This window comes from Carlito syrichta, unplaced genomic scaffold, assembly GCF_000164805.1.
Source record: "Carlito syrichta isolate Samal-C Ts95f unplaced genomic scaffold, Tarsius_syrichta-2.0.1 Scaffold287096, whole genome shotgun sequence".
Lineage (NCBI taxonomy): Eukaryota > Metazoa > Chordata > Mammalia > Primates > Tarsiidae > Carlito > Carlito syrichta.
The window spans coordinates 86,513-100,187 of NW_007231192.1; the positions used below are offsets into that span (position 1 = coordinate 86,513).

General features: G+C 39.5%; 1 protein-coding gene across 1 annotated transcript; it reads left to right on the forward strand.

Annotated features, from left to right (window-relative positions):
• Positions 1 to 2,639: 2,639 nt before the first annotated feature.
• Positions 2,640 to 9,116, forward strand: NEXMIF (neurite extension and migration factor). The gene is made up of 3 exons (XM_008052658.2): positions 2,640 to 2,765; positions 3,605 to 7,979; positions 8,580 to 9,116. The coding sequence occupies exons 1-3, from the start codon at positions 2,687 to 2,689 to the stop codon at positions 8,671 to 8,673; spliced, it is 4,548 nt and encodes a 1,515-aa protein (XP_008050849.1). The 5' UTR covers positions 2,640 to 2,686; the 3' UTR covers positions 8,674 to 9,116.
• Positions 9,117 to 13,675: the final 4,559 nt, after the last annotated feature.

Below are 13,675 nucleotides of genomic sequence, written 5' to 3' on the forward strand. Positions count from 1 at the left end.
TAGCCTTCTAATTCTGAAGAACAAAGGCCCATATTATTGATAATCATTAAGTTAATATCTATGATACTCAGTTTTTTCTATTAAAAATGGAACCTAGTAGAACCAGCCTTACAAAATAATTATGCGTCCTAAATTAGATAACTTTTGTAACTATATGCAGCCTAGCACCTAGTGAGCATTCATTCCTTCCTCTCCACCTCCCAATTCATCAAGCTCCCACACCCCACTTTACCTCTTCTCTATCCCTTGCCAAAGCGTATCTCCTCTCTATTCTCAACCCTATAAGATCCTCTTTACTTCATAGTCATAAATCCTTGGGAGCCTGGTCAGATTTTTCCATTAGAGGAAATTAATATTCTTAGGAAAATAACATCCCAGAGTAAAGTTGCAGCAGCACCGATATGTACCCTTACATAGTATGCTTGTTCTGTCTGACAAGATTGAATGATTGGTTTTGGGGGTTTCTTGCTCTGTTGCTCAGGCAGGCTGGAGTGCAGCAGCACAATCACAGCTAACTTTAGCCTCAAACTCCTGGACTCAAGTGATCCTCCCTACTCAGCCTCTCAAGTAGCTAGGATGACAGGCATGCACCACTATGCCTGGTTAATTTTTTTTATTTATATTTTTTGTAGAGATGGAGTCTTGCTATTTTGCCCAGGCTGGTCTCAAACTCCTGGCCTCAAGAAATCCTTCTGCCTTGGCCTTCCAAAGCACTGGGAGTATAGGCATCAACCACTACACCTAGTCACTAATTGTGGATACTTAAGTGTATTGCACCTGTATATATTTCATGGTACATTAATTTTTACTAATAATAATACTTATCTGAGGCAGCTGTTGTTTATATCATTACCTGAAAGGGGATAGAAATACAGATCAGTAACATTGGAAACTTTTATTTCTATAGCCCTCTTTTGGTCAGGGGTAGGAAATGGTAAGAATTATGGAGAGGGCATTTTGTGTTTTAAGAAAGAACACCTGGACTCTTGGTCAGGAGACTTGGGTTCCGTTCATAGATCTATCGTTTTGATGTTTTATGACATTGGCTATTACAGTCTCCCTTTCTGTACCTGGGGCTTCCTGGTGATAAAAATGAACTTACTTTCAACTAACCATAAACATAAGGGACAAAAAGACATCAAATTATTGAAACCTACAAATGGATTTCAATAATTTAAGCCCTTATCAAATCCCTGTCAAGATGGAATTAGTGGGAGGGGGATTAAAAGAGGGGCAAATGATACCTGAAGTCTTACTGAACTTCTTAAAAAGAAGGATGAACAAAGTTATCTATGATAGCAGTATGATTCCATCTGACCCATAGGGTCCTCTTTGAAACAGAGGCAACTATCCTATGTTCATTCTGCTCACAAATGAGCCCCTTTTGTCAAAGAGTACACTTCTCTTCACCTTGTAAAACCCTTCAGCTTTTCTTTCTGTGTACATAAAAGTAAGCATCTTTTTCTCTTTTCCCTGACACTTATGATTTATTGGCTACTCATCAAGTCAGGTCCCATATAAAATCAGAAGAAAATTTGGCAATTCTAATATATAAGTGTTTGGAGAAACTCAGAGTCGTCTAACATTTTTAAAACTTGAAGATTGTCTAATACAGTCTTCTTATTTTATAGATAAGGAAATAGGTACCAGTAAGTAAAAATATCTTACAGACCACATCATGTGAAACTGTTAGTGCTTCTTGTTCTCTCAGTGCTGGACCCCTATCTTTTATGGTATATGTATGTTTTAGGGTAAATTAATATACAATTTAGATTTTTTTTAATTGTTGCTTGGCTATCAGTAGCATGTGCTTTTCAATAAAAGGATGGATACTTGGCTGGAGAAAAGGTCTAGAGACAGGGGACTGGGCATACAGATACATCTATCTTGTCTCCTACCATTTTGCACATAGCTACCATCCAGGTAGAGGAGCAGGAGGTGAGGGGCTATTGATATGTGTACTATGCCTTAAAAATATCAGATTATGCTTGGGGCTTTTCAGAAAAATCTAGATCTTCTTTGTAAGTCTCTTGCTATGGGCGTGGAGGATTACTTGTCAAAGTCTAAGTTAAAGTCCTAAAAGGCAAGAAACCAAATAATTATCTATCTTCTTCACTTTTAGCAGTCAGATTTTTAAGGCACAGAGAGAGAAAATCTAAGTGTGACGTATATGTGTATATATGTATAAATTGGCTTGTTTTGGAAGAACTTCTGATCATCTGAAGTAGAATGAGGCAAATAAAAATAAAATTAATCTCCACACGCACACACCCCTTATCTCAGGTTAGTCTGGACTCTGCTTTACAACCTTCCTAGTTGGGCAACCATGATTAGGTTAAGGTTGTTCCTATCTGGAGGCAGGAGTAAGTTTGCCTGCTTCTTCAGATTTCAGTTTTGAATAGTATGGTGGCCCGGGGGATAGAAGGACCTAAGATGTATGCATGAAATGTGAGTTTCCAAATTGATTATGATTATATGGTAGATATTAACCATGAAAACAAAAACAATAGAAGTGATGAAACTAGACTGGAAACAGGTAAATCTCAATTAGTCTTTTAAATTCCCTCTAGCTGAAATAACTTGTAAAGCACAGAATAAAACAAATTTAATGACTGATATTTTATGTTTGAAATGTACAGGTTGGACAACATTTGGACTTGGAATGAAACAATAAGAGGTTACATTCATGGATAACCAACAAGATAAGGCCATTGTTGCCTCAGCCAATGGAGAAAACACTCTGATTAATGGGGTCAAAGAAAATGGTAAGGAAATTTAATTATACCATGTAATATCTCTCCCAGTAGTTCTTTGTTATTACTGTAGATTTTCATTATCCACAAAATTGAGACAGGTTGAGTCCAGGATTCCTCTAAGATTGATGTTAATCCTAAATTGTATTCCACCAAATCTCCAACTAGGCTAGAAGGTCTCTTAAGAGGCATCAAATCTGACCCCTTTATCTTCCCAAATTATCTCTGTCATATGAAGTTTCTCAAAATTCCTAGTGGATTAGAAATTTGCTCTGATGTGAGATTTGGAATTTTTAGATTCACTAGGAGTTTTCATACTAGAGTCCAAAGTATGGACCTGAACCTCATAGTTCAAAATCATGAATGTTCCATCTGAGCGTTTTACCCCTGAAAGTCTTGGCTTTCCATTTGATCAAGCAGCCCATTGTTTTCCCTCATTTCTGAAGAGGATTTTGTCTTTCTCTGAAAAAGAAGCTGGGCTTAAAGTATTGTTATTTTTTACTTGCATGAATGTTTTGTATAAAATCAATGTTGTTGGCCAGGTGCAGTGGCTCATGCCTGTAATACCAGCACTCTGCAAGGACCGAGGTAGGAGGATCTCTTGAGGCCAGGAGTTCAAGACAAGCCCGGACAACATAGCAAGTCCCCATCTCTACAAAAAAAAAGTATTTTAAAATAAAAAATCAGTGTTGCTCTCTAACGTTGTGGCTTTGATTTTTAAAGGTAGAGAAGAAGAAGCTTAGCTTATATAGTAAGATCAAGTACCAGAAACTGATCAAGGGGAAGAGAGTTAATGAGTTTGATCTAAGACCCTTAACTTTATTCCTGTCATTTCTTTCCCTTTTCTCTAGACTCAGAGGACCAGGATGTGGCAATGAAGTCATTTGCAGCTCTAGAAGCTGCTGCACCAATCCAGCCTATACCGGTGGCACAAAAAGAGGCCCTGATGTATCCCAAGGGTCTCCTGCCTCTACCCTCTAAGAAGCCCTGCATGCAGAGCCCTCCCTCTCCTTTGGACCTGATAGAAGCACCTGAGCATGCTGCTAATAGTGCTTCTGTGAATGCCATCTCCCTTACATCTGGTGTTGCAAAAGGTCTGAGCACATGGTCACTGCCCAATGAGTGTGAGAAAGCTCCATTTGCTATAATGGAGCCTGCAGGCATGTCAGCTCTGAATGGGGACTGCCTCATGCAGCCAAGCCGGACTTGCTTGGGCTGCTTCATGGAATCCAAGGATGCAGTAGATCCCGAGCCAGGGATCAGTCTGAAAGTTGGTGATCTAAATAGGGATTATGAAACATGTGCAGTCTCTGACATAGGGATTCAATGTATTAATGCTGGAGAAAATATAAAATATGGAGAGCATCTGCTCTCAGACCAACTCCTAGGCTTTCCCCTTCATAAATCAAGAGCAGGAGATAGGCGAGAAGCTGAGAAACCTGACATTGACTTGGAGGATCCAGCTCAGAAAAGTTATTATGAGGCATTACTATTAGATAAGTGCAACACAGAAGAAGCTTTGCTTGCAAATTCCAATCAGGATTGGGGTTACTTTGAGACTTTTATTAGTGAGAGTAAGATTGAACTGCTTGATCTCTGTTCTAAGAATGAGCTGTCTGTCAACTTATTCTCTGAAGAAGATGTGGATAACTACATGTTTGATGATGATGAGTCAACACTGGGCAGTGATGTCTGCTCCCTGAAAATTCGATATGAGTCCTTTCAGGACAATGTTCGAGACAAGACCACCCTTCTGATGCAAGAGGATGCCCAATTCAACTTTTTTCCCAGTGTCTTTACTGCCTGCCCCAAGCGGGAATCTAAGAGTGGGACATTGAAGCAGAGCAGTGATCTTTCCCAATTCAAAGTCCCTGATGTGAGCATCATCTGGGGGGAGGAAGATAAAAATTTGGACAAGAAGAAAGGCAAAGAGGAAGGACAGGAAGACAAAGGTGTAGAGAAAAGAGATGGAAAAGATAATGGAGAAAAATCTGTCTTAAATAAACCATGTAGTGAGACTGAGGTAGAGCAATTTAAGAATCCAAAGCAGGATCATCTTGCTAATCCCTTGGAGACATCGGGGAATTTCAATGATGACAGTTCCTTTATTGAGATCTCATATGATGCCATGGGTGAGATCAAAGACTGTAGCCGCTATATGGCTCGGGACACTAATTCCAGCGGCTCCTCCTCCCAGCAGAACTATGGGCTGAGAGCCAAGAGAAAAGTCAGATACAGCGAAGATTATCTATATGATGTTGACTCACTAGAGGGTGAAAAAGTAAATGAGAGGAAGGAATGGCTGCCAGGTGGTTCCAAAGAGGAAGATGATGATGAATGGTGCCCCAAAAAGAGAAGAAAAGCAACCCGTAAGGAGCCCCCTGTTATTATAAAATATATCATCATCAATCGCTTTAAAGGTGAAAAGAACATGCTGGTGAAGTTGGGCAAAGTGGATGCTAGTGAGACAACAGTGAATTTGAGTGAGAATCAGCTCAACAAATATGCCAAGCTGGCACCCTTGAAAGGCTTCTGGCAAAAAAAGAAGAAGCAGAGAAACTGCAACACGGACTCCATGAAGACACCCTTATGCCAAAAGCAAAACTTTGAACCAGGTAGCTTTGAGGTGTCATTCCTGCCACCTGCTCGCAAACGTAAATCTAAACTTGGCAATAGGCATAGGATTCAAAGAATCCCATCCATTGAAACCTCAGTAAGTAGTAATCAGGTCTCATTTTTCAGTGATCAGAGGCAAGATAATAATTGTAAAGAAGATGGAGGTCTGAAAGGTATACTGAAGTCAGCGCCTCTGGCTGCCCCTAGCTGTGCAAATGGATCACATTTAAATGACATCACAGGTTCTGACCCAGTCAAAGCCAAAGTCCAAGACACAGAGTTTAAGGGACCTGAAAGGAAAGTGCTCAATAAAATCAAATTTAAAAGTGAAGCTAGGTTAAAGTCCAAGAAAATCAAAACTGCTGGTCAAGAAAGCAAGCTGGTTGTTCAAATGAGCCCTCTTTTGGAAGACCAATCCTCCAAAACTAATTTAAACAATGAAGTTATTCCTGGGACATCAAGAAGTTCCCATATATCTGAATTTCATGAGGCAAAGGTTGCTAAGAATTCCACTTTCCTACCAACCACCTGCTCCTCTGAAATGCCTCTATCATCTGCTAATGTTGCCACTAATATACCTGTTATCCCTGGAGGGTATCTGCAGACATTGTTAGATGCTTCTGATCTGTCAAATAATGGTAGTATTTCATACTTCAACCACCATTCTCCAGAGCAAAATGGAAGCAGTCTCACTCCGACCGAAAAATCATTTGTACCTCTCCAGCCTGCCCAGGACTGTGTACTCTCCTCATCTTCTGACTCCGAGCTGCAACAATCATCTCATAACTTCAAAACAGAATCAAGCAACTATGGAAATGTGTGGCCCAACAAGGCTACTTCTAGTCCCCAGGAATTCATGACTGAAGTCTCAAGGGAGATAGCCCCAACCCATTCCTGTGAATTTGGAACCTCCCAAGTGGTATCCATGGAAAATAATCTCACGGCTACAACATACACTCCAGTCTGCCTCAATAGTGGTGGCAGTAGTTGCAACAAGGTCCTATATGCCTCTGTACGAGACACTCAACTCCCATCTGATGACTCTTACCAATTATGTCACTTTAACAATGGAGAGATCTGCTTTCCTTTCCAGCAGGGCCCAGTCAATATGGATAATGGTCGGCTCTTTAACTTTGATTCAATGGCTCCACTCTCTGTCAACTCAAGCAATTATTGCTCCTTAAACTTGAAGTCCTGTGACAAAGATGGTGATGATGATATCACTGATGACTTCCTGGCCCATTGCAGCCCTAAGCTGGTGATCCAGCAGAGCATTGATGAGATAGCACCACTAAAGGAGTCCACTGACCTCCTGGATATCTCCAACTTCACTCCTGACAAATTCCGCCACTCTTCCCTTTCAGAGATGTCCCCACCTGACACCCCTAGTCTTTCCCCTCAAATTACTAGATGTGAGAGTATCAAGACACTAGGGACACTGAAGAGACTCCAAGAGGGAGTTCCAGGACCATTAGGCAGCATGGAGAAAATCAAGTGGGACTGCAGTACCCTTTCACAGCAGGTTCAAGTGGATGATGGGTTTACTTTAAATAACCATCAGTTTCAGTTCCACATGTTTAATGATGAAGATTCTGTCAGCATGCTCCAAAAAAACCCTTGCCTGTCAACATTTAATGATCCATCTGGTCAAATTAGTACCAACAGCAAAGTGTTGAAATCAAGGAAGAAAAGTTCACCCAGCAAGAGTGGAGCTGTGAACCAAAGCTCTTCTCAGAAAAACACCAGGAAAAAATCCCTCAAAGCCAACAAAGGGATTGAAAAGTCACTTGGCAAAACCTCCCGCCAGGTCCCTAAGTCAACAAAGAAAGGGAAATACATGGCTGCCTTCAATGGAGAAAAAATGCAGATTGGCATTGGCCGTGGGGGAGGCCAAACCAACAGCATATCCTCCACTGGGAAATCATTGGCTGAATGTATCCAACATGGTGGCCCTATGGCCCCTATGAAGGTTCCAAATCAGAAAGGACTTTCTGGAGATTGGGCTTTGGGGAAAGAAAGCAACCCAAACTGGAGTGACATGAGCATGGGCACCAACACCAACAGCCTCCTGGATGATGACCAACGGGAATTTCAGGAGCCTTCCTATATCTTGTCCAATATTGCCTCTGGTATGGCAGACGTGCAGAGATTCATGATGGCCTCCATAGAGCCCCTTTGGGAACCTGTGGAGCACCATGGGGACTCCAATATTTTCTACTCCCCTGAGTCCAATAGTCTAAAATTAAAAACCCTCAAAATATTGGCTGGGACACCACAGGAGTCTAAGAAAAGGGTCAACAGTGGGCCCCCAGGAGCCACTAAGAATCACAGGTCAATCAAGGGTGTGAGCAAAAGCAGTGAGAAAGCAGCAATGGGTGATCCTGGTCATGCAAACATGCCTGGTTATAACGAGGACTCTTGCTCTGCCTTCTTTGACAAAAAGTATAGTAATGTGAGCACTTTAGGCAATAACGGACCAACACACAAAAAGTTATATCGTCACAAATCCAGCTCCAAGGCCTTGAGAGATGAAAAGTGTAAGTCAAAGCGCATGGAGCGAGAACAGGTCCACAAGGATGAGCCTGGGACAGCTTCTTTTGAAAAACTGAGGTAATGCTGCACCAAAATGACTGATATAGTCAGCCCTTAGCTTTCCTACTACCTGCTAAGCTCGTAGTCCCTCACTTTTTTCCCTCTTGAAGGCAAAAGTTTGCATGAAAGAAACTGCCCCACTCCTTTCTTTTTCAAATTAAAAAGAAAAGAAAAAAGTGCATGAAAATCCCTATACTTTTAAGCCACCCAAAAGATTGGGCAATTTTATTGTGGCTTGGCTAGGGATAAGCTCTAACAAGGCTACTTTTTCTTCTGCTATTCAGCATTAGGTTTTGACTTATTAAGAAAATAGAATGAAAGGATGCTCTTGAATGATTTTGGGAGGGGAAGGGCTTTGCAGTAAGACAGATTCTGAACAACAGAATTAAAACGTCTTGCAGACAAAAAGCCAAGATCATTTAAACAAAAAGAGCACTAGTTGGAAAACAAAATCTCAACATGTGGCAATTAGGAGTACTTTCCAGTGCCCCTTGCTCTTTGTATCTTTTTCTGCATCATACAGCATCAAGTATGATGTTAACAAATTTAGATTGTATGATCCCTTTGTGGGACATACACTGAAACTAAGATGGCATAAATTGTTTGATTTTTCTGCAGGGATTCCAACTACAATCTCCTAAAAGCAGAAACAACATTTTGGGTTTTACCTGTGTTTGAAGAAGAGACTTGCATTTTCCAGAAAGACATTTGATGTTTGTGTTATATTTCTTTCAAAATATGCCTTGTGGTATGTATGTTAACATGTAAGTGCTTAAAGAAAAGAATTTTAAATTGTGGGAATAAGTCTTCGGAAGCAAACTTTAATCTGATGTTCTATGTGAAAGGCTTAAAAAGTTATACAGTTGCACAAGTAGTTTATGCACTATTTACCCACAAGGAAAAAATGGAAAACATTGTGCCAAACTACAAACAAGTGACTGTACTGTATATATTTTTACTTCTATGTCAACATTTGGTTGTGAGTATTTGGGGAACTTGTCCCTGTTGATTTACTAGAAACATTCCAGTGATTCTTGCTACTAACCACCCCCACTTATGTGGATAGCACCTGTAGATCACAGAGGAAAAATATGTTGTGTTGCACAATTTACCAAAACTTAAAGGATACTGTTTGAAATGTGCCAAATTTCCTTACCTCATCTCACAGATTCACCCCACAGTTTAAAGCTCATTAATGAATTTAAATGAATATATAATATATATAATATGTGTGTATATACATATATATGTGTATACACACACACACACACACACACACACACACACACACACACACACACACACACGTACTTTTTTTAAAGTTTTAAACTCCACTGTCCTGTGTGGAAACGAGTAGCTAAACAAGGCACAAAAGATTTGTTTGTTCCATTGTCTAAGGGTTAAAATGTTGGAAAAGTCTAAAGGTCACAACAGCTAAGTCCATCAGGGACTCGAGTATATGCATTTACAAAACCTTTTACAAGGAAGCAAAACAGCTGCTTTGAGAGTTTGTTTTATAAAAGCAAAATCTGTAGCTGAAAATTATTTAAAGTGCAAAGTTATATTGCTGATACTTTATATCTCCGTTTTATATATTTTATAATAGTCTGGGATAAATTATAAAAATAGCTATAAAATCAACACTAAAGATAAATGAAGTACATAGATTGCTTTTATTTAAGTAGTTTCCTAAATGTTTTATTCCCGTTTTGTCAAAAGTGCACTCATACCATGGCTTTAGTGTTCTTTAAGTGTTTAATCTTGCAATGCCAATGTCATTTAAAGAAAATGTTGCGGCATCTCAGTTCGACTAAGTTTTTTTCCTATGAGTTAAGTACATATAATATCAGATATGCTGAACAATTTGTGGCAACAACTGATTGGGGCTATACATACTTAGTCTGAGGGCAACTAGTATTCTATGCCACACACTAAACTCAAATCTCAATTTTAATATACATTTTAAAATCACATTTTTATTCAGTGGTCTCCCCTCTTTTAAAAAGTTTTACAGCTTCAACATCCCTCACTATTAGCCTTTTCTTCCCCTTTATTCACCACTTGACTGCTAACATTTTATCTATTTTCCTTGCACAGTTGAAGGCCTGTGCGTCTGATGACTGATGCATTATGGCACAGATGAGATAATGGATGTGAAAGCGCTTTGTAGATCGTAAAGTGCTATACAGATATAGGGGATTAATATTATTAATGTTGTTGGTTGTTGTTGTTGTTACTATTCTTACTAATATTGTTACTAACTTATTAACTTGTGAATATATAGGCTGGGGTGGGAGGGTGGAGAATAGGTGGGAAGGGGGAAAGGGGACCTAACAAAAAAGGGAAGATATTTCAAAAGGAAAAATTTAAGCAAAATATAAACCTACCTAGTCATTGCTACCTAAATATATTCACAAACAGAGAAACAACACTTGAAAGTAGTCAGAGAGAAATGGAAGGAAGCCTATCATGTATATAAGTATACAGACTTCCCAGTCTATGATTCCTTTCACCAGCCTACTCTACTACTTACAGCTAGATAGTAAAATGAACAAGCCTGTATTCTTGATTGTGTGTGTTCCCACCATCATTCTCTTGTGTCTGTGGGGATGAATGGACAAGGAGCATTTTGTGAGGTTGATTCAGTCTCATTCCTAGGCTTTGATGCTTTGTGTGCAGTGAGCCCTGGAAAATTACTTAGTGAAAAGGCACTAGATGAAACATGTCTCCTTCCCTACAGCTGCCATCAAAAAGGGAAAATAATCAAACTGGAACACTTTCTTCTATTTCTCTACTCTAATAGCTAGCTGTTTGTACTAACTGCTATGGTTGGTTCCTAGGAAATGGTCTTTGTTTTGCTTTTGTTTTTGTTTGCTCTGTTTTGCAGCTAAATTTTGGCTTGAAATCACCAACTCTGCCTATATTGTGATCCCCAAGACCTCAAAGTCACCTGCTGGCTTACAGGAATGGAGTACTTTCTATGTACTCAAAAGGTGGCAATTAAAGAAGAAATAAAGAAAATGTTCCATGAGTACAATGTGTTTTTATAAAAACAATTATGGGAGCAGTTGTTCCAGTGTTTTCAATATCAGTTTATTTTTGGAGAAGGGGGTGGGAATGGGGTAGAAGGATAGCCTGAAACTGTTAGAAACAACTTTCTTGTCAGAACTTTCTATCATAAGTCTTTTGGAGTGGATACTCTTTCAGTTGCTCCTATGGAGCCCATTAAGGGCCAATTTTAGGGCATAGTTCATCCCATTCTCCAAAGAGAATTGCTATGTTAAAGCATCTTTTTAATGGCCTGCGGTGCATTATATGTTTTTAACATATAACTTGGTGGCACATAACCAGTCATTTGTGCTGAAACATAACAAGAGACTGGGTTGGAGAAATGAGCAATAGGCCACGGCAGATGCTAATTAACTTAATTGCATTTAATATCCGTCTTAGTATATTAAGTTCTGAGTAGTTCAGCATTTAGCATTCTGTTGGTCCTGTCTTTGCTCTCACAATTCTTTTTCTTCCTGTCACAACACAGTTGGCCAGACTTTTTGGAGATCCCTTATTCAACCAGCTGCCTTAGTGGAGTGAGGACCAATGTATAAAAATAATGTTTTGCCCTATCACTGATATCTCACGTTAGAAATATTGTATTTTCCTTGATCTGAAATTCCTGATTACCACTCCCTTCTAACCTTTCCTGTTTGAAAAGCTGCTTCTTATTACTGCCTCCCCAACAGAATTCCATTTAATCTTTACCTTCCTGGAAATAATATCCTCCTTACTCTTTTTACTTTATCTCAGACCTCAGTCTTAAAACTTTTCTTATTTTATGATCTTATATCCCACTTTCCCGAATTGTCAAGGTTTAGAACCTTAGCCACGCTGCTTTCTTCTTAAAGTTCAGAGGGGAACCTTCCCATTCTTAATTACCTTTAATTATCTTGGCCATTTTCGAATCTAATTTAAACGCACGTACACTCTCACATGGACAAACTGTCACATGACTGAGGAAAGTTGGAAACTCCTTTTCCCTGAAGATCTGTAAGAATAGGTCTGATCTCCTGCCCTAGTTAGGTGCTGTACTATGTGGAGCAGGGTGCTGAAACAGTGGCCCTGTCCAAGGATCTCTGAGACTTTGGGGATCATGTTTGAGCTGTGATAACTGGCTTGAACCAGTGGCCATCTTCTCTGCCTCTCCATTGTCTCATATACCAGCGTCCTCACATATGCTGCTTCCTCCCAGCTTTCCCTTCTGACTTCTTGTTACCCTGTGCAACTATGTGTTAAGGCCTTACCTTTTCCGAAGTGTTTTCAAATCTCCTGCACTACTTTGGCCATCACTTTTTCAGCCATCTCCCTGAAGTCTTTGGTGCTAGGTGGGCTTTTGTGACAACTTTCACCTTCTCAGACCTTTTTCCTTTCTGGGAAGCATCTGTGTGTGTGAGGAGGGTGAGGGAGGGGGGTAAGTGTGTGTGTGTGTGTGTGTGTGTGTGTGTGTGTGTGTGTGTGTGTGTGTGTGTGTGTAAGACAGAAGCATAAAGGATGCTTGAAAAACTCTAAACAACTCTAGCTAGCATCCCAGGTCCTGTTAGGTGAGGTCCTGCAGTTCTAGTGAATTTCCATTTTAGTGGGTTTGGATTCATATTTACTGCCTAAAGGAGAAAAACCATATCCAAGGACCTTTTTAGCCAAGCTTGCTCTTACCAAGCTGAACCAGTCTGATGCAGATCTACCACATCTTCAGTTTAAAGATGCTCTCAGAACAATTTCAAGACTTAAAGAGAGCTAAGTTTCTGCACTGAAGAGGAGAATGGGGCACTAACTATTCCTAACTATTACTAGAACTAGAAATGTTTGTTTTCTCCTGTGTTATTGAGAAATTATCTAATTTAAGAAGTTTTCCTTTTTATTTAGGGATTTTTTTTAATGACTACCCATCACCACAGAAATATGTCCTTTTTATAACATGAAACAATTGTGAGCTTGGTTTATATTCTAATCACAAAATTTACTAAGCCTACAGTTATATTTAGAAGGTTTAGTACCAAAATCAACATTTTAGTAGCAAACAGGAATCTTGTCAACACAATGTAGGCCAGGAATTTTGTAAAGTTTTCTCAAAAATCCAAATAAGGGAGAAAAAAATGTAATTGAACTGTTTAACTTGGGAAACACTGTCATCAACTTGAGGGTCCTCAACCAGCATGAGATTATTTTGATGACAGTACTCAGGCTACCCATTAACGCGCTTTTTTTTTTTTAACTCAGCATTATACAGTAGCAACAGTCATGAAGCAGAACTCCCATTACAGCTACATGATACTCGAGATGTACTCTTGGTTTCAGAATCATAACTAAGAGGTAAAACATTGGAGAAGGACAGTGTAAAAGAGAGAGGCTTAGTACAAAGTTTAAGGTGTAAATGAGGCTTTTTAAATCAAAATTGGGGCAAATAAATATTAAAGACACTGAATAAACACTCATCCACATGAGATGGAAAGGATGTCTGTCCACCTAACAAGCTCAAGGGTTTCTGAGTCTCAGAATTACTTCTCATTCAAAAAGAAGAAAGAAGATACTTAAATCATTCTGCCTCTTTGAGAGCTGCTTGGTTGTTTACAGCACAAAAGAAAAGGCTTAGAATGAAAACTAGAAGAGGCCTTGTGTTTTTTACTCCCAGTCAGGGGGTAGGAATCTTAAGATGCTCTACT

Bases quoted from the DNA above. Each gene is read 5' to 3' on its own strand.
- NEXMIF (XM_008052658.2), top strand. From the start codon at position 2,687: ATGGATAACCAACAAGATAAGGCCATTGTTGCCTCAGCCAATGGAGAA. The intron at 2,766-3,604 runs GTAAGGAAATTT...CCTTTTCTCTAG, and splicing joins TAATGGGGTCAAAGAAAATG to ACTCAGAGGACCAGGATGTG. The intron at 7,980-8,579 runs GTAATGCTGCAC...ATTTTTCTGCAG, and splicing joins GCTTCTTTTGAAAAACTGAG to GGATTCCAACTACAATCTCC.